The sequence below is a fragment of the Furipterus horrens genome, unplaced genomic scaffold (assembly GCF_987537825.1).
Source record: "Furipterus horrens unplaced genomic scaffold, mFurHor1.1.pri manual_scaffold_10, whole genome shotgun sequence".
In the NCBI taxonomy this organism is placed as follows: domain Eukaryota; kingdom Metazoa; phylum Chordata; class Mammalia; order Chiroptera; family Furipteridae; genus Furipterus; species Furipterus horrens.
In genome coordinates this window covers 47,475,234-47,498,987 of record NW_028327180.1, presented here as the reverse complement: position 1 = coordinate 47,498,987, position 23,754 = coordinate 47,475,234, and the positions used below count along the sequence as shown (strand labels likewise).

Below are 23,754 nucleotides of genomic sequence, written 5' to 3'. Positions count from 1 at the left end.
CCCTCCTTTCTCTGAGTACCCATGAGGAGCATATATTGATATCTTTATGCTAGGCTCCCTGAGGGGCCTGGGGGCCTGGGCCTGGCCTCTGCTTTCAGAGCTGGATCCCTCCCGCGGTCTCCCACTGCTGGTGGACCCCAACTAAGCCCACTGTCCTCTGGCCCTCTGGCCCTCAGGGGCTTAGGGAGCAGGAAAGTGGGTAGGGGGAAGGAATGGGGACAAGAGAGAGACAAAAGGAGAACGGGAGGGAGGAGACAGAAAGAAAATGACAGGAGTGGAGAGAAACAGAATGTGAGGAGGGAGACAGGGAGAGACACCACACACCACAAACCCCCCACCAGCAGAAAATGGGGGGCAGACCCAGGACGACTGGCCTCCTCTCTGAGCCCTGTCCCTATCAGTGAAAAGGAGACACGGTGGGAGCTGCAGGGTGGGGCGCAGGTCAGGGTCAGGCTAGACCCCAGTCAGCCCCTCAGTCCGCGCAGGGCCTCTCACTCCCCTCAGCTTCCTCTGTCCAACTCTTCTTTCCCAACTCTGCCAGTTCTCTCCCCTACCTGCCCTCCCTAGTGGAAATCTACATGTCTCTCTCTTTCTGTCTCTGTCTCTGACTTTCATGACTTGTTATCTCCACCCCCCTCCTTCCTTCTTTCCCTCTCTTCCCTGTGTAAGTCCCTCTTTGTGTGAGCCTTTCCCAGTCCCCTTGTGTATCTCTCCCATGATTCTCCCTCCCCTCTCTGCCCCTGCACCCGCTCTCTTCAGAGTCATCAGGTTTGCGAGCTGGAGCTCCCCCAAGGAGAGAGGCCTGAGCTTCTGGTGCACACGGTCCTAAGTGACCCTGAGCCTCTCTCCACCACAGGGGTGAGGAGCTAGGGGGTGGGCTCCATGTGGGCTGGGTGTAAGAGGTGGGCCACGACAGAACATTCAGGGGCATACAGAAGGAGACAGACAGACACACACACATACTCACACAGCCGAATCTAGAACAACAGGGATAGACTGAATCAGAGTGAGACAGAGATGGAAGCCTAGGGCTATACAGCGTGGTCAACTGAACCTGACTCCACCCCTCCCAACACCCAGCCAAGGACTCCATGCCACTCTACCTCTCAAACCCATACCCCGGTGGGGGTGAGGGTAGGATGCCCAATTATTTGCGTTTGAAGTCTGGGTCTTTCAGAGGCATAGGAAGGCACTCGTGCCCCCTCTCACTCTGCAGCTCTGGGGAGTTCACTCAGTACTTCTGTGAGTCAATCCTGCCACCGCAGCACCCCTACCCTCCAACAGGAACAAACAATATTTACTGACAAGTATTTAGAACGACTCCACTTACCTCCTTTCATGGGAATTCTCTCTTCACTGGCTCCATTCAGCTGCTTTTGCATGACAGAAATTCATATGATAGGGACAGAGATATGAGCAAGGTGGGAGACTGTGGCATTTGCCCAGAAAAAGGCCAAACTTGGCTCTCAAAAGAGAAGAAAGAATGAACCACAATTCTGTTACTAGAAATTTGTCCTCCAACTTTCTTGCACACACTCTTAAAAACATACTGAAAAACACAAAGGTCTACAGAGGGTGTAGAATTCTATTTGTGTAGGAAATAAAATAATGCACCTGTGCTCATGATTGCTGACACCAGACTCTGTCTCTAGTACCTGGTAATGTTGATTGTACTTGGGAGGGAGAGGAAGGCTTGTGGTAGAAAGAGCCTTATTCTCATTGTATAATTTTTGGATTAGTTTGATTTTGTAAAATGTGTATGTATTGCCTAATCAAAAACATTCATTTGAAAATTTAAAAGGTAGCAGAAATGTGAAAAGAAGTAGAGAGGGCTCCATTTGGTAAAAGACTTTAGGTCAGTGATTCTCAACCTTCCTAATGCCACGACCCTTTAATACAGTTTCTCATGTTGTAGTGACCCCCAACCATAACTAAAGCATAGTGATTAATCACAAAAACAATATGTAATTATATATGTGTTTTCCGATGGTCTTAGGCGACCCTGTGAAAGGGTTGTTCTACCCCCAAAGGGATTGTAACCCACAGATTGAGAACTGCTGCTTTAGGTGGAGGTGGAGTGAATGGTGGAGAAAGATGTTGGGGGCAGCTGCAGGGCGTAAGAGATGCTGAAAGTGAAAGTTTAATATCCTGTGAGAAAAGCCAGGGAAGAGTAAAATTGCTTTGAATCATTAGGGCTGTGGGTTATGTGAAATCTGAATAGACTGGACCCTGACATATATGCGGGTTGTACCTTTCACAGGCAAGTGGGACCGGACAAGCTCTGACAACTCCCTGGCCAGGACAGGGATGTCGTGTTCTACCTGCTCTAGTCCTTTTTGAATATTGAACCCCAAACCTTGGGAGTGTTTGGTAGAACAGACTGAGCTGGACAATTGGAGGAGAAATCTCACTAGCTTAACAGGGGGATGGGATCATTGGAGAATATTTCTCCTCTCTTCCCCCTCTCCTCCTCCCCAACTGTCCTCTTCCCTCTGTGGCAATCCTGGAGGGCTTCCTGTGAGAGGTTTTTTTTTCTGCCACCTTGCCAGCTCCTTTTGAATCTTGTTCAATTGAAGGTAAAGGCATAGATGGAGGGGAGAAGCTTCAGGGAGACTTGATATGGAGGGAGGAGGGGCAGGGATTATTCCCAAGGTCCATATTTCTTCCACTGCCAGGTCTGCCTCTGTTCATCTGTCTGATGACTTCTCTCTCTCCCTCTCACCCTGCCTCCCTGCTCTCCTAATTTTCCCTCCTCTCCTTGTCTCTGTCTCTGTCTCTAATTTCACTTCTGTCTTTATATTGTTGTTATGTTTTTTCCTATTTGGTCTCTGCATCTGTCTCTTTTGTTCTCTGTCTTTGCCTCTGTCCTCTCTGTTTTGTTCTGTATCTCCCTTCTGTGTCTCTCTTGCTATGTCTCTGTTTTGGTGTTCTCTCTCTCTCTCTCTCTCTCTCTCTCTCTCTCTCTCTCTCTCTCTCTCTCTCTCTTTCTCCCTCTCTTCTTCTGTCCCTCTCCTCCCCACCTCTTTCCCTATTTCCCTTCCCCATCTCTGTCTCTTTCCACAGTCAAAAAAGCCAAGTTTGATGGTGCCCAAGGTAAGTGGCCTCTATGCCTGTCCTGTCCTATGTTGTCTGTCTATTTGTCTATTCATCTCTTGGAGAGACCAGGAAGGGAGTCTGAGCCATTGTTTGGGGACTTGGGCTGTGTGTCTGCTAAGCATCATGGAGAGTGTCAGACATGGCCTGTGGTCCCAGCAGTCTCCTCAGCCATCCCCTGAAAACCCCTCAGTGAGTGGGGCTCCCCCTGAGCCAATAGCCCTTCCCAGGATCCTGAGAGATAGGGTGGGGACTCTTAAATCAGGCTCCAGGTGGGGAAAGTGAGGCTCAGAGAGGTGTTGGAGTTTCTTATAGTCACTTTTGTTCCCGTCTGGGCCTCGGTCTTTCCAACTAAAAACCAAGGCTGTTGGACATAGTTATTTTTATGCAGCAGGATTAGGCATCCCCAAATTCCATGTGTCCTTGCACCAAGACCCCTCCCTTGTGCTCTGTGGCACTGGGCATAAGGGGAACACTGGGGGCTGGCCTGGGAGTGGGAGGGACACACAGAAGCAGAGTAGTGTGCTGGACCTGGGGGATCACAGCAGGTTGTCCAGAGCTTAGGAAAGGGCACCTGGAGTGCCTGAGCATCTGCACTAACCCTGCTCTCACCACCACAGAGAAATTCAACACATACGTGACCCTGAAGGTGCAGAATGTCAAAAGCACGACCATCGCAGTGCGGGGCAGCCAGCCCAGCTGGGAACAGGATTTCATGTTGTGAGTCTGACTGGTTCTGCGCAGCCTCATCCCTGGCACCTTGCTGGTCTCACTGGGCAGAGCCAAACACCTGGGTGTCTTCTGGGACTTCCATTCCTCCTCCATCTGCCCCATGTCTACCCGTCAGCCTTGCCTCCAAAGCACTTCCCAAATCCAGTCACTTCCCTTTATCTCTGATGCCAACAGCCAAGTCTCCAGTGCCACCAGCCTCCACCCTGGCCTCCTGCTGCAATCTGCCTCTCAATCTGTTCTTCTCCAGGCAGCCAGAGGGATATTTTTAAAACTGCAAGTCACATCCTTTCATTCTCCAAACTTGCCTGTGGCTCATCAACCTCAGAACAAAACCCACACTTCTCCCCACAGCCCCCAAGGAGACCTGGCCCTTTTGACTCTGACCAGTATCTCCTTCCATCTTCCTTGGCTCACCTGCCCCAGCCACAGCCACCTCTGCAAGGTTCCTCCAACATGGCCAGCTTGTTCCTGCCCCAGGATCTTTGTACTTGCTCTTCTATCCCCCTCCCTGCCCTTCCCAGCTGGCTCCTTTTTATCCTTGTCTCAACTGTGTTCCCTCCCTGATCACTACTACCGAGCTGCAATTGAAGAGTAATTTCAGGCCTTGCTACCAATTGTTGTTTTAGTCATTTGTGTGAATTATGGACAGACATATTTATGGCCCCTGACCCCAGACTGTGAGCTCCAGGAGGGTAGGGCCTGATTGGTCTCTCTCACTCCTCTGACCCCCAGGCCAAGCACAGGACCTGACACACAATACAAATTTGCCTAATCATTGAATGAATTCATGATCTGGACCCTCTTCTTGACCTAGAGCCATTCAGGTCTTCATATTACATCCTGCCTACTCTGATGATGGCAACATGTGTCATGCTCTCTGCTAAAGCTTTAAGTAAATTAATTTACCCACAACACTGGGAGGGAGAGTACTACTGTAATCCTCCTTTTCCAGATGAGGAAACAGAGAACCAGAGAGGCTAAGCCACCTGCTCAGTGTCACACAGCCTGTACCTGGAAGAGCTGGGATTTAGACCCAAACAGCCCTCTGCCCCTGAGCAGAGCCTGGCTGGGGACTGTCAGTCATGAAGGCCATGAGAGAACCCAGTTATGATCCTGGAGCAGAGGAGTATCTTGGGAAGGGAGGGAGGAGCTGGCCTTACTATTCCCAGGAATATGTTAAGAAAGGAGGGACAAGACGGTCCCTGAAAGCCAGTAATGGAATGACCAGGTTATAGTCAACAGATATATTCAAGAACATTCCTTAAGATAAATCTTTGGCAAATTGGTAAATTCAGTGAATTGGACATTAACCAAAGTTTACCCCCAAATCTGCCTATGTCTAGTGTGGGGTCTGCCTGGAAAGTGCTCAGGATCATTCATATGCTCAGGGGTATCCCCATGCAGTTGGGTAGAGATGACACTGGGAAGGATGGAGGCACCCCAAATGCCCTTATTCTGGAATAACAGGGAGCTACGAAAGGTATCTAGGCTTCTTCTTTGCTTAGCTAGTGTTCTTGAGGTTTGAGGGTCTGAGGAGGCACCAGGCAAGTTGGGGTGTAGGAGTGGGGTGATATCTGTCCCACCCCTTCAATCCCAGCTTGGAACCCTATTTCTGCTGTGAGATGCTGAGCAATGTAAGTTAGCCCTCTGGCCTCAGTTCCCCATCTGTTAAACAAGAATCACTGTGTTACCTTCCTGGCTAGGACTTGTTCAGGCCTGAGTTTGAATTTCAGTTGGCTGTATGTCCTAAGGTGAGTGAACTGACTTTTCTGAGTCTCCATTCTCTTACTCCTGCCCCTTCCTTCCCCCTCTTTTCTCTCCACAGTGAGATTAACCGACTAGATTTAGGGCTGACAGTGGAGGTATGGAACAAGGGTCTCATCTGGGACACGATGGTGGGCACTGTGTGGATCCCCCTGCGGACCATCCGCCAGTCCAATGAAGTGAGTGATGGGCTGAGGGCTGGGGAGGAGTGCCTGGGAGAGGCCGAGAGGCCAGTGGCCTAAACAAGATAGACATCTATCTCCATCCCTTGACAATGTTAATGTAGACATCTGGGGCTACAATGGCAGCTCCAAAGTCACCAGGGTCTAAACTCTTTCCATCTTATTTTCTCTTTCTTTTTATGCACTTCCACCTCCTGGCCCATGATGGCTGCTGGAGAATCACCATTACATTTGCATTTCCATCGAAGAAGGGAAAGGTGTCAAGGGATGGAGTTTGCCCTCCAAACCTGGATGTTGCTCTTGGCAATTCACTCACATCCCATTGGCCAGAACTTAGTCATGTGGCCTCACCTAGCTGCAAGGGAGTTTGAGAAATATAATCTAAAACTGTATTCTTATGGAAGAGAGGGGAAGGGATATTGTGGGCAATCAACATTTTGTGCAGGAGGAAGGCCACACAAGCCCTGAAGGTACTAGACAATAACTTGTGGTCTCCTGGCCTTAGGTTTTTCTCCCCCCACTTCATTCCCCCATGCTCATCCCAGCAGCATCTTGTTATCCCATCACCCTTTCCTACCCTCCCTCCACATTTCCCTTGGGAGGCCTTCTCGATGGCACCTACTTACATTGCCAACCTTATCTCCCTCCACACCTCAATTTCCACCCTTTAAAGACCCAAAAGAAGGCCTCTGAACCTTCACATAGCTGTTCCCTGGGCTTCCAGTGTCCCTTTTATCACCTTCTAAGCTCAGCTCCCATGTCCTATCCTCCAGGAAGCCCTCCCTAACTCCCTCCTGGATACAGGAGGACCCTGGACTACTACTTTCACTCCTACCAGCCTCTCCCTGGGGCTATAAAAGCAAATTCCACAGAACATCATTCTCGCTTGAGATAAAGAAACTGAAGTTTAGAGTGGACCCCACCTGCTGAAAAGCTTATGTCCCTGAACCCAGGGGAACTGATTCATTCACTTGGGGGGAATTTCCTTACTTGATTGTGGGAGCATCAGAGCCTTTATATGAAACTAGGGCTGCATAACTGCCCTCAGGGATGAGGGGTGGTTGTGTAACTACCCCTGCTGACTCCCCAGGGTCCTCTCTCTGGATCCTTGATTCTGGGTTCCCTGAACACATCCCCATGTTGCCCTGGACTGGGACATTCCCTTTGAGTCTCAGTTTACTCATCTGTAAAGTGGGGGTATGGCCCTTACTCTTGGGGCAGGGGTGAGATGGGATGAGGGAGACAACTCGTGGGAGCAGATACCTGATCCACCTCACCTCACCTCACCTGGAACCCTGACCCCTGTCTTCATCACTACCTATACCCAGGAGGGCCCTGGAGAATGGCTGACTCTGGACTCCCAGGTCATCATGGCGGACAGTGAAATCTGTGGCACCAAGGACCCCACCTTCCACCGCATCCTCCTTGACACCCGCTTCGAGCTGCCCTTAGGTGAGTTTTGGGGTGCAGGACCCTTGCCCAGTCCCAGGATATTGGTCAGGCCTGGGCAGGTCCATATGACCCTCATTTTAAGGATAAGGTTTCCCCTCCTCAGAGGAGAGGATTTTCTGGTTTCCGCGAGTCAGCTGATATGTGCACCTATTGTGTACAGAGCATGTTCCAGCTCCTACAGGTAACCAGTGGGAAGCAAATACTTCTTGACCCATGAGATGCAGGTCTGAGCAGTCCTGGCTGGTCCTTGGTGAGGAATTCAGCTTTCGGTATGAGCCTGGGATAGATTAGAGACAGACAGAGACAGAGACAGGGAGACAGTAGAGATAAACAAAGGTAGAGACACAAAGAGGCCTTTCTACCTTTCCTGGAAGCAGCTTGGTTCTCCCACATCATCCCTCCAAGAACTCATGGCTCCCGTACTACTGTAATGCTAAGGTACATCTTCTCTCCCATTCTACATCCATCCCCAAGGCAGTGCTGGGGCAGGGAGAGATCAGGGGTGCCAGTAGGCCTGCAGGATGCACTGGATGGATGCTGAGGTGATGGCAGGGGTGTCCAGGCTCTCAGCCAGGACTTCCCTTCCAGACATTCCCGAGGAGGAGGCCCGTTACTGGGCCAAGAAGCTGGAGCAGCTGAATGCCATGCGGGACCAGGATGAGGTGAATATTGACATGGCAGGCTCTTTTCTTCTGTGTCTGTCTCTCTTTGTTTCCCCATGTCCTCCACTCTCTGTCTGTGTTTCTCTCCCTGCTTGTCTTTCCCTACATCTGTGTCTCTAACTCTTCCTAACCCGACTAAACCGGTGACGCATGTGGTCCAGTCTCCAAGCAGAATGTCAGCCAGGAACAGTCTACTAACAATGCAATGACGATTTCAATGGATTCAAGTTCTGCATTTGCCTAGTACCTTCAAGGACATGCAGGGGCCCTGAAGCAGTTACACCCTCTCTCTGCCCCACACCCCTCAATTCCTCAAGTCACAGTTTCAGACCTTCTTAAAAGTTCTCTTCCCCCACCAGCCTCAACCCCTGTACCTCCATTCTTCCATTCCACCCCTTCCTCTTCTTCTCACCTCTGTATCTCCCCAGTGTAAAGACCCCCCATGTGGCCCAGAATACAGTCTTTAAAAGGTGAGGGCAGGGAAGAAAAAGTGGGCAAGACTACAACAACCTCTTTAGTGAGAGATGGAGAGCAAGGGGACAATACTCACATGTGAGTAATTTTTGTCCAACCTCATCTCTCTGTCTCTCTCTCCCTCCTCTTTCGCTCCCATCTCTGTTTCATTCCCTCATCCCTGTCTCTTTTTTTCTCTGTATTTGTTTCTCACTGTCTCCCTGTATGTATCTCTCTTCCTCTGTGAACATCTGTATCTTTCTCCTCTAGAGGGAGAGGTTTTGAGAGGCATGGGGGAGTCAGAATGGGGCACAACAGAAGACCATCCCGGTCCTCTGGCTTCTGGTCCCTCTGAGATGAGCCCTCTTTCCTTCCCTCCCCTCAGTATTCATTCCAAGATGAACAAGATAAGCCTCTGCCTGTCCCCAGCAACCAGTGTTGTAAGTACCTCTCTATTCCTTCTTTGGCATCCCTTCCCCACCCCCTGGCTGTTGTATGTGACAGGTCAACTCTTCTCCTGAGGTATGGGTCCTAAGAGTGGACAGTATCTGCTTGCAGTGTGGAGGAAGAAAGAAGAGATCTGGGACTTGGGTTTGAGTTCTGCCTTGCTCTGTGGCCACAGGCATGCAGTGTCCCTCTCTGATCATTGGAGTCACTCTCTGAAACAGTGTATCTGAGAGCGCTTCATTTTGAGGGAGCCCGGAACATCTAGAGGCTGAAAAAAACATCTTGCAGACTCTTTAATTCTATTAATCAAATCCTGGATGAGGACCTCTTTCATGGGGCCGGCACAGGCCCCCAAGCAGCCCACCATCAGAAGGAGTGGGCGGACTCTGACAATCCTGCCGACACATGTAAGAGGCTCACATACAATGCACAAAGGCTGTTTCATTCGCCCGTTTTCTTAGATGAAGAAACTGAGGCCCAGGAGGAGAAGCAACTTGCCCAAGGTCACATGCCTGGCAGGATGAAAAGCCAGGATTTGAACCTAGGTCTGAGATCATTCCCACTGTACTGTGTCTGTTATTACTGTTGATGATCACATTCCTGTGCCTACTACCCCTCCATCAGGGCTCAAGTTTTCAAGATTGTTTATGTTCCTTGGCCTGTGGACACTCATATGCACCCAGACCAGCTCTCCATGAACCAAGGAGATGTCTCTTTCCTAGAAGTTCCTCCTGAGTCCTCTGGAGTGGGGAGGAAGTGACAGATCATAGAGTCCCAGGGCAGAACCCAAACCCATGACACTTTGTCCCCACCCTGCACTTCAACTTCTTTCCCCTGTTCCATCTTCTTCCTTATCCCCCTTTCCTCCCTTTCCTCCTCTCACTGTCTCCCTTGTACCTGTTTTTCACACCCCCCATATGCCCAGAATGGTGATGAGGGAGTCTAGTGGGGGGAGCTGCTAGGGAACTGCAGTTGGGGGACCCTGTTCTGTCCTAACTTGGTGTATGTCACTGAGAAAGTCCCTTGACTTCCCTGCCTGGAGGGAAGCCATCACTGCCCAGAAGGAATTATAAGCCCCCTCCCCCCATGAATGGGGTCATTGAAGATTGTGGTAGGGGAAAGGCCAGCCAAGGTGGAGGTAGGAGCAGGCGATGAAGAGTACCTGGGCAGGTGGACTGAAATGAAGAGTGGGTTCAATTTGTGAATGGACACCCAAGTCCCAGCATTTATCGCCAGGTCCTCTTAGGAATGTTCATCACCCCCATTTCATGGAGGAGTCAGCCAAGGCTCAGAGGAGTCATGATTCTGGTCCGAGGCATTTTCCCATAATGCCAGGTACTGGGAAAGATGAAGGGAGATGTGGTTTTCTTCCTGGCCCTGAAGCTCAGAGACTGTGTGACTTGAGGCTGCTCATCCCACCTCTCTGAGCCCTGTTTCTTCACCTGTACATTGAACAGAATAATAAAAACCCACCCAACAAGGCTGTTTCAAAATTTAGGATTTCCAGTTCAATATTTCTTTCCTTATGCATGAGATAGGGGAGGAAGGGAGTGGGGACTGCCACCCCCAGACTTCAGAACTGAGAAAACTTTGTCCTAAATGCCCACTTTCTTGCTTCCTGCCTGAGCTGTGGCCTCCTCAAGAAACAAAGATATTCTGCCTTTCTCCCAGGGTGGTGAGTGAAGGTGTGACAAATGTCAATGGTTAAAGTGACACTTGGGGAAAGACTCTCAAATTAGGAGGCGATTGGGGTCCTGGGTGGGAGGAGATGGGGAAAATGAGGAGGACGGCAGAGTCCCCCTCCTATGTACCCCCCACCTGCTCCCTTTTATTATCTCTGCCCCTTCTCTTTGTAGGCAACTGGAATTATTTTGGCTGGGGTGAGCAGCAGAGTAAGTACCCAGCTTGATATCCTGGGAGGCCACGGGGAGGTAGGTGCCTTGGCAACTCCGAGGCCCCCATCCCACCATGCAGGGAAGCAAGGAGCCTGTGGCTGGCACATTGGCGCCAGAGGGCAAGACCCCTTCCATGCCATCCTGCCCCCTGACCATTAACATCTCTTGGAGGTCCTGCTCTGTCTGGTGGGGAGTGGGCACTGGCACTGGGGCAAAAGGATTCAGCTGGGAGGGATGGGCATTTAGATGGGAGACCTGCCTGTCTCCAGCCAGGCACTGTGACCCCTATCCTCCCGCTCCCCTTGTATAACCTCATCTCCTCTCCTGTGACTCCTTCCTCTTTTTGTCTCCCCATCTTCCTCCTCCACCTGGAAATGTCACTCAGAAGGTGGTGGGTGGGAAAGAAAGAGGGTCTCAGAGCAGAGGACAGGGTTCCCCAGGCAGATAGCATTTCCAAGACCTCACTCCAAAGTCCCCTCACACACATCTTCCTCCAATTTGCCCCTAGGGGAGGGAGACAAGCCATTTCCCCAAATTGGATGCCCATTTCTCTCCCTAAGGAAGAGTTTTCTTATTCCCATGTCCTGCCTCTTCCAGAGAAATCCAGTCCTTTAGTCTGAATATGAATCTGCATCCTTCTCTTTCCTCCACTAGCTGGGGGCTCCTCCACCCCAACCTGTCCCCTGGTGGACAAATTCCACTCCCTGACTCCCTCTAGGATCAGGGAAACTGTTTACATGTGCTTTGATCCAAACAACTTGTCAAAAACAAGTCAGTCAGAAATCAATTTGACCAGAGTAGACGTTAGGCAAAAAATGATACTTAGTAACAACCATTTTGCCATAAGCAAACAATACCATCAAAAACAAAGATGTTTTTGGTTAAAACCAATTTGGCTAAAGCTGATAACTGGGCGAAGAGCAAAGACCATTGGGCCCAAAGCAGACCCTTTTGTCAGACACAAGTGTCTAAAAGTTGAAAGCAGCAATTTGGTCAAAACCTATTTGATAAAAAGCAGAGTCTGGATGAAAAACAAAAAGAATACACTCAAAAGGAATTTGCCCTCAAAAACGGACAATTTGTCAGAAAAAATATACATATAATTGGGTGAACACACATAGCCTCATGTGACTTGGTTGAAAACACCTTGGCTTGATCAAGAACAATTTGGTAAAAGGAACGCCAATTTGGCCAAAGACCCAGATGATTGGGTAGAAAACCAGTTGGTCCGAGGGGCAATTTGGCGACACTGACAAATTGTCCAGAGCTTCGAGGGGGATCATCCAGGTTTCAGATCTCTCACATCAGGCTTTTACAGGATCACAGAATTAGGGTTTTTCTAAAGGCAAAATAACCAAGGGAACGAATCAAATAGCATTCTAGGTGAAGTATGAATTAGTTTTTAAAACTTTACCACATTTTAAAAACTTGGACCTATTTGTTGAATATATAGAAACAAACACATTAGCTGGAAAAGAATTAAAAGGTTAAAATAACAAAGAAACAAAAATAGACAAACATCTGCGAAATGAGCAATACTTCAAGGCATAAAAAAGAGCAAGCCACCCCCTTAGTTTTTAAAATCACTAGTAAATTGATGTCATAGGCCACCCAACCAGGGGTTTATTTATTTATTTTATTTAGCACCCTATTTTCAGCCCATGTTGTTTTCCAAATAAATAGTTTCTCCCGCCCTACAACAATCTAACATCCCTAGACATCATTCCATCTTTTTTTTTTTACTAAGAAAGAAACCCTGTTTTCTTTTGACTAAGGAAAACAAACCAAATTAAAAACATCCTTTGGCTCTTATGTAACACTTAAAGTTTGGCAACTCCACCTTGGTCCCTTTCAGTGATGGATTCCAGGTGTGTGGTGGTTGTGCCAGCCTAAAGATCTAATCTTTTTTGAGGTAGATGCCACCTTGGCAGAGCCCCCTTTTTTTTTCTTGTGCATATGAGTTTAGATCTGAGGTCTCCATTCTCAGATAGCAAGAAAGCTCTGAGGGTTAAAGTGCATTTGTACTCCACCTTGACCTTCTGATCTCCCTCCAACTTCTTCGAATGGTTGCATGACTCCTGTTAGAGAAAGCTCATTGACTGATGGGAAAACAAATACAAAAAACATTTTGTTTCCAGAGATCCTGTACTTTGGCAAAGTCCATTCTTACATTTGAGCTGAAAGACATTCTCCAATTTGCCACTGTAGCACCAACCCTGGACCCCAGACTCTAGGTCCAATTTGATCCATATAAAGCAAAGCAAAGTTTTTACCTCCCTTATTCTAAAGCCTATACCTCTACTTACTTGACCCAGTATCCTTCATTCATTCTGGTAATGATTACTCTTCTTTGGTTAGCAGCCAGTGAACATCCCCTGAGTTTGAGATACTGCTTTGGCCCCCACTGTAGTCTCTCTCCCTCTCTCTCTCCCCCTCCCTTCTCTCCTCACTCTCTCCCTTTACCTCCTCTCTGTTCCAGATGACGACCCTGACAGTGCAGTGGACGATCGTGACAGTGACTACCGCAGTGAGACAAGCAACAGCATCCCCCCACCCTATTATACTACATCCCAGCCCAATGCTTCAGTCCACCAGTATTCTGTTCGTCCACCGCCCCTTGGTTCCCGGGAATCCTACAGTGACTCTATGCACAGTTATGAGGAGTTCTCCGAGCCGCAGGGCCTCAGGTAGCCACCCTGTAGCTGAGGTCTGTGTGTGTGTGTGTGTGTGTGTGAGTCCAGCTCTGTCTTCTGGAGGGAAGAGAAGAGTAGGGGGCCTGAGGAAGCTGGGAGCATCGATTAGTGAGCTAGAAAAGCAGTATTCACACTTCCTTGTAAGCAGCAGAGCCCTTGCTTTACCCAAAATTTTGCAAGAAAATTTTACAAGATTGAGAAAAGTGGGTCTGGTTTGGCTGGAGAAACAAAATCCAGATGTTCCTGATATGTCCCCCTGAAATATGGGGGCTCCTTGCACTCCTTTAAAAAGCCACTGGTCTCTATCTACTCTCTTACTGGGTGGAGGAGGTGGGAGGGTCAAGAGATGGCTATTCATGGGGCATATGAGACATAGTAATGTTGGAAAAATCCCACCAAGCAGCTGGCTGGTGGTCCCACGGTGGTCCCGCCCAACCCTTCTGGTGACCCTGACCCTCTGTTCCCAGCCAGTGAACATGGGCACAGTGCTCGCTTCCCCATTCTGTCCACCATCATCACCACTCCTTTGAAAGGAGGCTGTCTCTAGACCTGCCCAGTAGGTGGGCCCCTGGCGCAGGTGTGCCTTACCACTGCCCGGGGCAGCATGCTGGTCCTTGAGCCAGGGAGGCTGACCCTCCAGCCTGCTGCCCCTGCCTGTTCACCTGATCGCCCCAGTCCTGGTTTCCAAACAGAACAATAACAAACACAGAATTAAACAGCGTGAATATTTATAAAGCATTTAGATAGACAGAAAACATAGCCATCTTTGATGAAAGTTCCACTGGACGGTATGAGAGTCTGGGTAAAACGTAATTTGAAGGAAAACTTTCTAAGCTTCCTACTCAGACTTTAGCATTGACCAATACAATTTTTTTGAAGGTATTTGAACAACTCTTATTTTGAATTTTTCTATACTTTATGTAAACCACAGAAAGCTTGGAGAGTTTATAGATGAAATATTTTGGAAGGAACTTTTTAAAATACTGAGCATCTACTCCAGCCTTTATTTTTTAGCTCCAAGGAAATGAAATAAAATATTCAAGATAAAACATTTAGTGGCAGAAATGAGACAAGAATAAAGCAAGAAAGGGTGTCCCTGGCAGAGGGCACAGGAAATGTAAAGGCCTAGAAGTGGACACAAGTTAAGGGTGTTGGAGGATTGGCAAGGAGGCTGATGTGACTGGAGCAGGGGGACAACAAGAGGGACAGAGAAGGAGGTGAGGGCGGGGAGGTTGCAGGGTTTGGGCCACATGAGGGTGCGGGGCATAACATGGGTTTCATTCCAAGGGCACCAAAGACCCTGGGAGGCTTTGGACTGGACTAATATGTGATCAGGTTTATGACTCAAAGAAGCCTCTCTGTGGCTTCTATGCAAAGCAGGGACTGTTGGGGCAGCATCTTGCAGAGATGGCAGAGCCTGAACCAGGGTAGGGCCCAGGATGCAGAGAAGTGAGTGAATTTACATACGTTTGCAAGGTGGAGCTAAGGAGACCTGTGGCAGGGTTGGCAGTGAGTGGAGGCTGAGGCAAGGAGTGGAGGCAGAAAGATCCAGTCCTCAGGGGATGAAGGGACTCAGTGGTGGAAGGACCAGGTTGAGGCAGGGGACATCAAGAGCCAGGCACAACAACCACGTCCAAGTGGCAGGAGCGCTAGGTCCCCAAAGGGGCTGTGGTGAGGACACTGATTTGGGGTTCCCAGCACGTGGGTGGAGCACTTGCAGCCTCCACAGTGCATGGACACGGGTGGCACACAGTAAGTCATCGATGATCACTAATTCTGTCGATTTGATTTATTGCCTGTCCACCCAGACCATCAGTGCCACAAGAGCAGGACTTCTGTCTCTTTTGTTCATGGCTGTGTTTCCCTGGCACCTACAGCAGGGCCCCATGCACAGTAGGTGTTCAGCAATGCTGAGTAAATGACTGGGTGTTGGACCTGTGTGACTGGGGCTGGCTGGGCAGTGGCTCTGTGCCTGGCCCCTGAGCCCCACCTGTCCCCTCAGCCCCACAGGCAGCAGCCGCTATGCCTCCTCAGGGGAGCTGAGCCAGGGCAGCTCACAGTTGAGTGAGGACTTTGACCCAGATGAGCAGAGCCTCCAAGGCTCCGAGATGGAGGACGAGCGGGACCGAGACTCCTACCACTCCTGCCACAGCTCTGTCAGCTACCACAAGGACTCACCACACTGGGACCAGGATGAAGATGAACTGGACGAGGAGCTGGATGAGGAGCTGGATGAGGACCTGGAGGACTTCCTGGAGGAGGAAGAGGAGGAGCTTCCCGAGGACGAGGAGGAGCTAGAAGAGGAAGAGGAGGTGCCTGATGACATCCGTAGCTATGCTGAGCGCCAGGAGGCGGCTGTGGCTGAGCCCAAGGACTTCAAGCGTGTCAGTCTTCTGCAGGCTACCCCGGAGAAGGAGGACAAGGCCCCGGCCATACCCACTGAAGCCCCCACTGTGGCCAAAGTGGCCCCCGAGCCAGCCGTGCCTGAGGAGGTGCCTGTAGATGAGCAGGTGCCCAAGGATGAACCGCCCAAAACTGAGGAGAGGTAATGACGGGGCCAAGGGGCTGTCACAGGGTCACCACGGTCAGGGATCAGTGGTGCCATGATGGAGTGAACATGGACTTAGGGAATTGGGTTTGGGGATGGAGTTGTCACAGGGCTGTGGGTTTACTAAAGAAATCAAGATGGGTCCAGGTGCTCAGAGGGGGTTCAGTAGGGTTAGAAGGGTTTGAGCTGTGCCATAAAGGAGTCTCAGGGGTTGTGAGGGGTTGGATGGCTTCCCAGGGTTGGAGAAGTCAAAGATGCACTAGGAGGACACTGGGTAGATAGAATTACAAAGGGTCAAAGGCCAGGAAGATGTAGAAGGGAGTCTGGGGATTCAAAGTTGTCAAACAGGTGACGGGCATGTAGGAAGGGGACAGGGGCACGAAGACAGCTCAGAGGAAGACACAAGTGGGTCCTAGTGTCTCTGAAGGACCAGGTGTCACTCAGAATGCCCAGGCATCACTCAGAATGCCCCTTACCTCAGTTTCAGGCCGAGAGAAGATGAGGAAAGCCAGGAGGGTCAGGACTCCATGTCGAGGGCTAAGGCCAACTGGTTGCGAGCCTTCAACAAAGTGCGGCTGCAGCTACAGGAGGTGAGTGAGAGCCCTGGCAAGCTCATACCCAAGCCCAGTGCCCACCCATGACCACACCCAGATTGGCCATGCCCACTTCCCCACTCCTCTAGTGCTCCTGCCACACTGGTCCTTTTCCTAGCCCTACTCACTCCAGCCATGGACAGCTTGGCCATGCCCACTTCCCCACCCCATCCACCATGCCTATGCCTCTGTACATCCTGGTCCTTCCATGACTACGCACACACCAACCAGGTTGCACCCTCTTCTGCGCTTGCTTGGCTCCACCATTCCTGGTCTCACCAACACTTGCCTCCCCTATCCCCCACACCAAGATCTAGTCCAGTCTCCCCCATGCCAACCTGGTATTTCTTTTTTTTCTTTTAAGTATATTTTATTGATTACACTGTTACAGTTGTCCCACTTTTTCTCCTTTTACCCCCCCCTCCACCTGGTACCCTTCCCTTTCCTCCAGCAATCCCCCTCCTTAATTCATGTCCATGGGTTGTGCATGTAAGTTCTTTGGCTTGTCCCTTTCCTATATTATTCTTAACATCCCCCTGTCTATTTTGTTCATAGCAATTATGCTTCTTAATCCCTGCACCATTTCCCTCCTTTCTCCCCCTTCCCCCTCCCAGATGATAACCCTCCAAATGATCCCCATACCTATGATTCTGTTCCTATTCTGGTTGTTTACTTAGTTTGTATTTATTTTTTAGATTTAGTTATTGATAGTTGTGAATTTGTTTCCTTTTTAATATTCATGGTTTTGGTCTTTTTCTTAAATAAGTCCCTTCAACATTTCATGTAATAATGGCTTGGTGGAGATGAACTCCTTTAGCATTACCTTGTCTGGGAAGCACTTTATCTGCCCTTTCATTCTAAATGATAGCTTTGCTGGATAGAGTAATCTTGGTTGTAGTTCCTTGCTTTTCATCACTTTGAATACTTCTTTCCAGTCCCTTCTTGCCTGCAAAGTTTCTTTTGAGAAATCAGCTGACAGTCTTATGGGAACTCCTTTGTAGGTAACTTACTGCTTTTCTCTTGCTGCTTTTAAGATTCTCTCTTTACCTTTAGCTTTTGGCATTTTAATTATGATGTGTCTTGGTGTGAGCATCTTTGGGTGCATCTTGTTTGGGACTCTGCTTCCTGGTCTTGAATGTCTATTTCCTGCCTCAAATTAGGGAATTTTTCCTTCATTTATTTTTCTCATAAGCTTTCAAATTCTTGCTCTTCCTCTTCTCCTTCTGGCACCCCTATGATTTGGATGTTGTACATTTAAAGTTGTCCCAGAGGTTCCTAAGCCTCTTCTCATTTGTTTGCATTCTCACGTCTTCTTTCTGTTCTGGTTGAATGTTTATTTCTTCCTTTTGTTCCAAATCATTGATTTGAATCCCAGCTTCCTTCCCTTCACTTTTGGTTCCCTGTATATTTTTCCTTATTTAACTCAGTGTAACCTTCATTTCTTCCTTTATTTTTTTGCCATATTCTATGAGTTCTCTGAATATCATTATCACCAGTGTTTTGAACTCTGCATCTGATAAGTTGGCTCTTGCCGTTTCATTTAATTCTTTTTATGGTTTTCTTTTCTGTTCTTTCCTTTGGACCATATTTCTTTGCCTCCTCAATTTGGCAGCCTCCCTGTGTTTGTTTCTGTGTATTATGTATAGCTGCTTTTATTCCCTGTCTTAGTAGCGTGGCCTGTGTAGGAAAGGCACCTGAAAATAGTGTGGATCAGAGCCTTAGATAATTGCTGGGGAAGGACCACCCACTTCATCATTTTGTGGCTCTGTTTGTGGTGGGGGCTCAGAGAGGGCACAATGCCACTGCCTGGCTTCTGGCTATTTGCCCAACACTTGGCCCATTTCCAGTCATTTTACCACTTCCCGTATATGATTGGCGCTCTTCCAGTTTCTGCCCTGGGGGTTGCGAATGTTCTAAGACTATGCAGGCCCTTTAAGTAGTGAAAATCCCACAGTTTCTTTCACTGCCCCAACCCCCACTGGTTTTTATAGCCAGAAGTAAAGGGGGTTTATCTTCCCAGTGCTGAAACCCTGGACTGTGTGGTCTGGACTTGGGCTGGGATTGCTTGCTTCCAGGGTATCCATCCTGATTTTTATCTACCACATGTGAATGTTGGACTGTGTTCTGCCTCCACCACTTTTCCAAGTCACACCACCTCTCTGTACCATCTCCAGGAGTCCACCCCTCCTACCTTCTAGATAGATGAATGTGGCTTCTTTAAATCCTTGGTCATCAGACTTCCATACAGCTACATTTTCTGATGGTTCTGTTTGTTACTGGTTTTTGAGATTGGATTGTAATTCTTTCTATGGTTGTGCGAGGAGGTGAGGCATGTCTACCTATGTCTCCATCTTGACTGGAAGCCCAATCTGGTATTCCTAAGCAGGAAAGGAGGAAATGTGAGCTGTGACCTGGAGCTAGTTCATGACTCCAGCCATGTCAGGGGTCAAGTTCATGGATAGGTGTAGAGGTCAGGAATTAGGGGTAGAGATCAGGATTAAAGCAGCAGTCAGAGGTCAGTGGTCAGAGTTAGAATTGGTATCAGGGGAAGAGATCATTGCTTGAGATCATATTGGGTGTCACTGCCAATGTTGGGAAATGTCTGAGGTCAGGTCAGTATTGGAGAAGGAATTCAGTGAAAGAGACAGTGTCAGGGTCAGAGTGATGACTGTTCAGAGGGATAGCAGGATTGAGACCATTAACTTATTCCTTCTCTGGGCTGGAGATCAAGCAGGGTTATTATCCAGGGGGACCTTCAAATTTGGATGAGGCTGACAAGTGGAGATCCTGATCATATTCCCAAGTTTTTCAACCATCCAGTATCAGAGTCATGAAATTTCAAATCAAATGTCTTATCAGTTTAAAAAAAGAATTTTATTTTTTTACTAAATAATGTATTCACATGGGTCCAAATTTAAAAGGTAGAAAGAATATACAGTGAAAAGTCTATTGAACAACTTTTACTCTGTCAACAAATTAAATGAAAGAAACAGTAGCTTCTACCCTTATAATGGAACCAGTGATATGACAAAAAAACTAAAGATGGCCGAGCTCCGTGGGTTTTATAGATGGAGCATAAAACAAATCCAAGACAGTCAGGAAAATTCCCTGGAGGAGGTGATACTTAATGTATTCAAAATACTTCAATAATATTTCAGAAGAGAGTGTTCCCCACTCCTCCTCCAGCCACGCTACCCTTTAGTTGCATGGGGGGTGGGGGCTGTAGACTCTGGGTCTACACTGATACCTTAATGATAAATGGAGGCTTCTTGGGTACAGAAGGTGGGAGGACATAAAAACAGGTGTCATAGTTTGGGCAAAAGGCCCTGGGGCACAAAAGCAGACAAGCTGGTAAGGCTGCTGGGAGTTTAAGGAATGACAGATTCTTGTAAGCATTTGAACCAGCCCCTCAGAATCCCAAGAGACAATAGAAGCACAGGCTCTTGTTGGAGTGATGTAATACATCCCCAGGTTTGACAGACGAGGAGACTAACATCCGCTGAGGTTGATGGCATAGAGGAATTCCTCTCTCCCATTTCACAGATGGAAAAGCTGAGGCCCAGAGAAAACCAGTGAGCTCACTAAGGACACACAGTGAGGACTAGGTCTCTAGGCTTCCTGACTCACAGCCAACAGGGGAGACAGAAGTGGGTGTGGGCCTGCCTTGCCTTGAGGAAGGGGAGCCACAATGACCACATCTATCTGTCTGTTCCACAGGCCCGGGGAGAAGGAGAGATGTCCAAATCCTTGTGGTTCAAAGGCGGGTGAGTAATGGAGCTTTGGAGGTGGGTGGAAGTTTTGAACCCATAGGTTGAGGCTGGTTTGCACCATAGCCAGCAAGGGCAGGGACAGGTTCCATTTAGATGGAGCACAGATTGGGCATGGGTAAAACAATGGAACCACTGTCAAAAGACACTCAGGAGCCAAAGGCAGTAACATGTTGAACACTCACAACAAGTGATCGGGGATGGGGGACACTACTCTTTTTACAGATGGGGAAACTGAGTCCAGAGAGGTACATGCCTTGCCCAAGTCACTCGCATAATTCGAAAGTGCTTTCTACAACCCTGGAGTGAATTTTTTCATTTGATTCTGCTTTTAAATTTCCCAGAGTATTGCTTCGGCTGCTGGCACTTTTATTAACAATAGTCGTTTGGTCTTAAATGGAGAAATTTGTCACATCTAACTTCTTAGGTTACTGATTTTCAGGGTTTTTTTTTGTTGTTTATTTGTTTGTTTTGCCTTTAAATAACAAGGTTAGAGGATGCAAAAGATATTATTAAATTACACTAATGTTTTAAATTAGCAGAAGAAGACTGACCTCCTTCCCTGTAGGTCTTTTGCAGAGACTGGAGCTGTGATGCCCAGATGAACAGGTGTGCTGGGCGGGGACCCTGGGAGCAGGGACTGAGATGGGGATTCCTGGGTGTGTGATTGATGAAGGAAGATCTCTCAGAAGACCTGTGTGGCAGTCAGGGTCGTGCCTGGGAAGCAACTTGAGCAGAGATGTGGTTCAGGAGTCGCCAGGGTGCTGCTTGATTCTGCAGGAGGTGCTGGAGCAGGAATTGCACCTTAGAGCTTGTCTAAGATACCTAGCTGCCAGGCATCTCTCTCATTGGCTAGTGAGAACCTTCTGGAGAGGAGCCACAGCTGAACCTTCTCTGGGATGTGTACACCTCTCAGTCAAGAGAATCCAGACAGGTCACTATGGCATCTGTCACAGCACTCATTCAATCCTCTCACTACTGCAAATCTGCCAAGAGACAAGAACACAGTTTCCAGTTCCCTCATTCCCATGGGAGTTGAAATCACTCCTTCCAGGATAGATCTTCAATAGACAAGTATATTTTCAATTTTGAACATAAAGAAAGGTTTCATTGATATTTTTATATATTACTTAGGTTTGCCTTCATTCAAATTTTTATTAAACATGGGTCTGCATCATCTCCCCATCTCCAGACAAGGAAGTTGAGGCCCAGTGTCTTCATTTCTTGTAACAACGACCACAAACAGGGGCACTTAAATCCACAGAAATTTATTCTCTCATGGTTCCGGAGTCCAGAAGTCCGAAATCAAGGTGTGGGCAGGGCCACGCTTCCTCAACACCTGGAGGGGAGAATCTCTTCCTGGCCTTTCTAGCTTTGGGTAGCTGTCAGCAATCCTTAGAATTCCTTGGCTTGTGAGTGTGTCACTCCAGTCTCTGCCTCTGTGACCACATCACTGTCTTCTGCTTGAGTGTCTCTTCTTAATCAACACACCAGTCATATTGGATTGGGGCCCACCCTACTCTAATACGGCCTCCTCTTAACTAATTACCTCTGCAATAACTGTCTTTCCAAATAGGTCACATTTTGAAGTCCAGGGGATTAGGATTTGAATGTATATTTTGGGGGGGAGGAACACATTAAATTCTTAATACCTAGGTAAATCACATGTCCTGCCCCAGCCTCCGGTGATGTTTGTTGGAAGAAGGGGAACTTCCCTTGGCCCTTGATATCCTTGTGTGTGTCTTGCAGCCCAGGGGGTGGTCTCATCATCATTGACAGCATGCCTGACATTCGTAAGAGGAAGCCCATCCCGCTTGTGAGTGACCTGGTGAGTGCCTGCGCCCTCCCCCAGTGCTCAACCTATACTACTGCCCGAGGCAGATCTGGGGCTGGGGGCTGGCAAGGTGTTCTCTGGGACTAACATAATCTGATTTCTACCCTGTGTGCTGCATGGACACCTCAGGCCATGGTGAGTGAGTGATAGTGGCCTGGGCCCCTCCATTGGGATCCTTCAACTGGCCCCCTACCCAGGGGTTTTGAGGAGGGGCCTTGCCATGTCCTACAGTTCATGGGTGGGGAAGAGAGCAAGTGACTCCCTGCCTTGGTTCACAGTGTGGCTGGTGGATTTGCTCTGTGGTGGGTAACCATGGCCAAGTCTGGCCCATTGTTGTGGGGGATGGGTGAGTCAGGGGTGTAGCGCTGCTCACCTTCAAGGGTCTCTTCTAAACTGGAGCCTCTCTCTGTCACTTCTTAATTCTTTGCCTGTTCTGCTTCTGCTGTTGTGACCTGTGACCTATTCATCGTGACTTTGGCTTGACTCTGTTGCTGATGACCCCAAACCATGGCTGTGGATTCTGCTCTTGGTGACAATCCCATGGGTGTCAATCTACTCCATGACTCCCTTGGTGTTCTTCCCTGTCCCAGTCCCTGGTCCAGTCCAGAAAAGCAGGCATCACATCGGCCTTGGCCTCCAGCACTTTGAACAACGAGGAGCTGGTGCGTGGGGTTGTAAGGTGGGCTGAGCTGGGGGCTTCAGGAGGAAGAGGAAAATGGGATGGCAGAGGCAGGCTTTCCTCACTCTCCAGGGCTGGATCACTCAACATCGGGTTAGCACCCTCTGTACACAGGAACATGTGGATTCTGACCACGTGGGGGCGGTGGAGGAACTGAGACTGGACTATACTCTGCATAGGGTGAGGGTACCGGCAGGACAGGGCTCCCAGGTGAGGGCCCTGTGCCCCATGCCACACGCCCTCCCTCCTCGCAGAAAAACCACGTTTACAAGAAGACCCTACAAGCCTTAATTTACCCCATTTCGTGCACGACACCGCACAACTTCGAGGTGTGGACGGCCACCACGCCCACCTACTGCTACGAGTGTGAGGGGCTGCTGTGGGGCATCGCGCGGCAGGGCATGCGCTGCACTGAGTGCGGCGTTAAGTGCCACGAGAAGTGCCAGGACCTGCTCAATGCCGACTGCCTGCAGCGTGAGCACTGGGGCAGGCCCCGGAAGGGGCAGGAGGGTGGGGCTGTGAGTGATGGGGGTGGGGCCCCGCGGGCGGCGCGGTGGAGGCGGGGCAAGAAAGAGCGGGATTCTGCGAGATGGGAGGGGCATGAAGAGAGGGGCGGAGCTGCGGGCAGGTTGGGGTCCCTTGACATGGAAAGGGGGCAGGGTGATGGGGTGCGACTCCTTTTCAGGAGAGAATAAAGGTGAGAGGAGGGGAAAGGAGGTGTGAGAGTCGTAAAAGAATGGGGCGGGACTCAGGAACTGGCTTAACTGCAAGGGGCGGAGTTAATGAGAGGTACCCATTTCCCTTGAGAAAAATGAGTTAAGTAGGGTTAGGGTTAGCTTAGAGAAGAGAAAGGGCTCAGAGTCGGGGAGTGATGTCAGAGAAGGGGCAGGGGATTCAGAGGGTTTCGGGGGATTCAGAGAACAAGTAGGAAGCTCTGGCTTTTGGGGTGATTCTCATGGA

General features: G+C 49.1%; 1 protein-coding gene across 1 annotated transcript in view; it reads left to right on the top strand.

Annotated features, from left to right (window-relative positions):
- Window positions 1–1,091: 1,091 nt before the first annotated feature.
- Window positions 1,092–23,754, top strand: part of UNC13A (unc-13 homolog A) — a 49,946-nt gene continuing 27,283 nt past the window's right edge. The window contains exons 1-16 of the mRNA XM_090290210.1: window positions 1,092–1,128; window positions 3,064–3,093; window positions 3,714–3,813; window positions 5,651–5,768; window positions 7,100–7,223; window positions 7,812–7,885; window positions 8,724–8,778; window positions 10,642–10,677; window positions 13,160–13,367; window positions 15,376–15,918; window positions 16,403–16,511; window positions 20,232–20,278; window positions 22,031–22,109; window positions 22,245–22,250; window positions 22,706–22,777; window positions 23,049–23,268. Coding sequence (XP_090146336.1) covers window positions 1,092–1,128; window positions 3,064–3,093; window positions 3,714–3,813; window positions 5,651–5,768; window positions 7,100–7,223; window positions 7,812–7,885; window positions 8,724–8,778; window positions 10,642–10,677; window positions 13,160–13,367; window positions 15,376–15,918; window positions 16,403–16,511; window positions 20,232–20,278; window positions 22,031–22,109; window positions 22,245–22,250; window positions 22,706–22,777; window positions 23,049–23,268 — 1,858 coding nt within the window. The remainder of the gene's footprint in view (window positions 1,129–3,063; window positions 3,094–3,713; window positions 3,814–5,650; window positions 5,769–7,099; window positions 7,224–7,811; window positions 7,886–8,723; window positions 8,779–10,641; window positions 10,678–13,159; window positions 13,368–15,375; window positions 15,919–16,402; window positions 16,512–20,231; window positions 20,279–22,030; window positions 22,110–22,244; window positions 22,251–22,705; window positions 22,778–23,048; window positions 23,269–23,754) is intronic.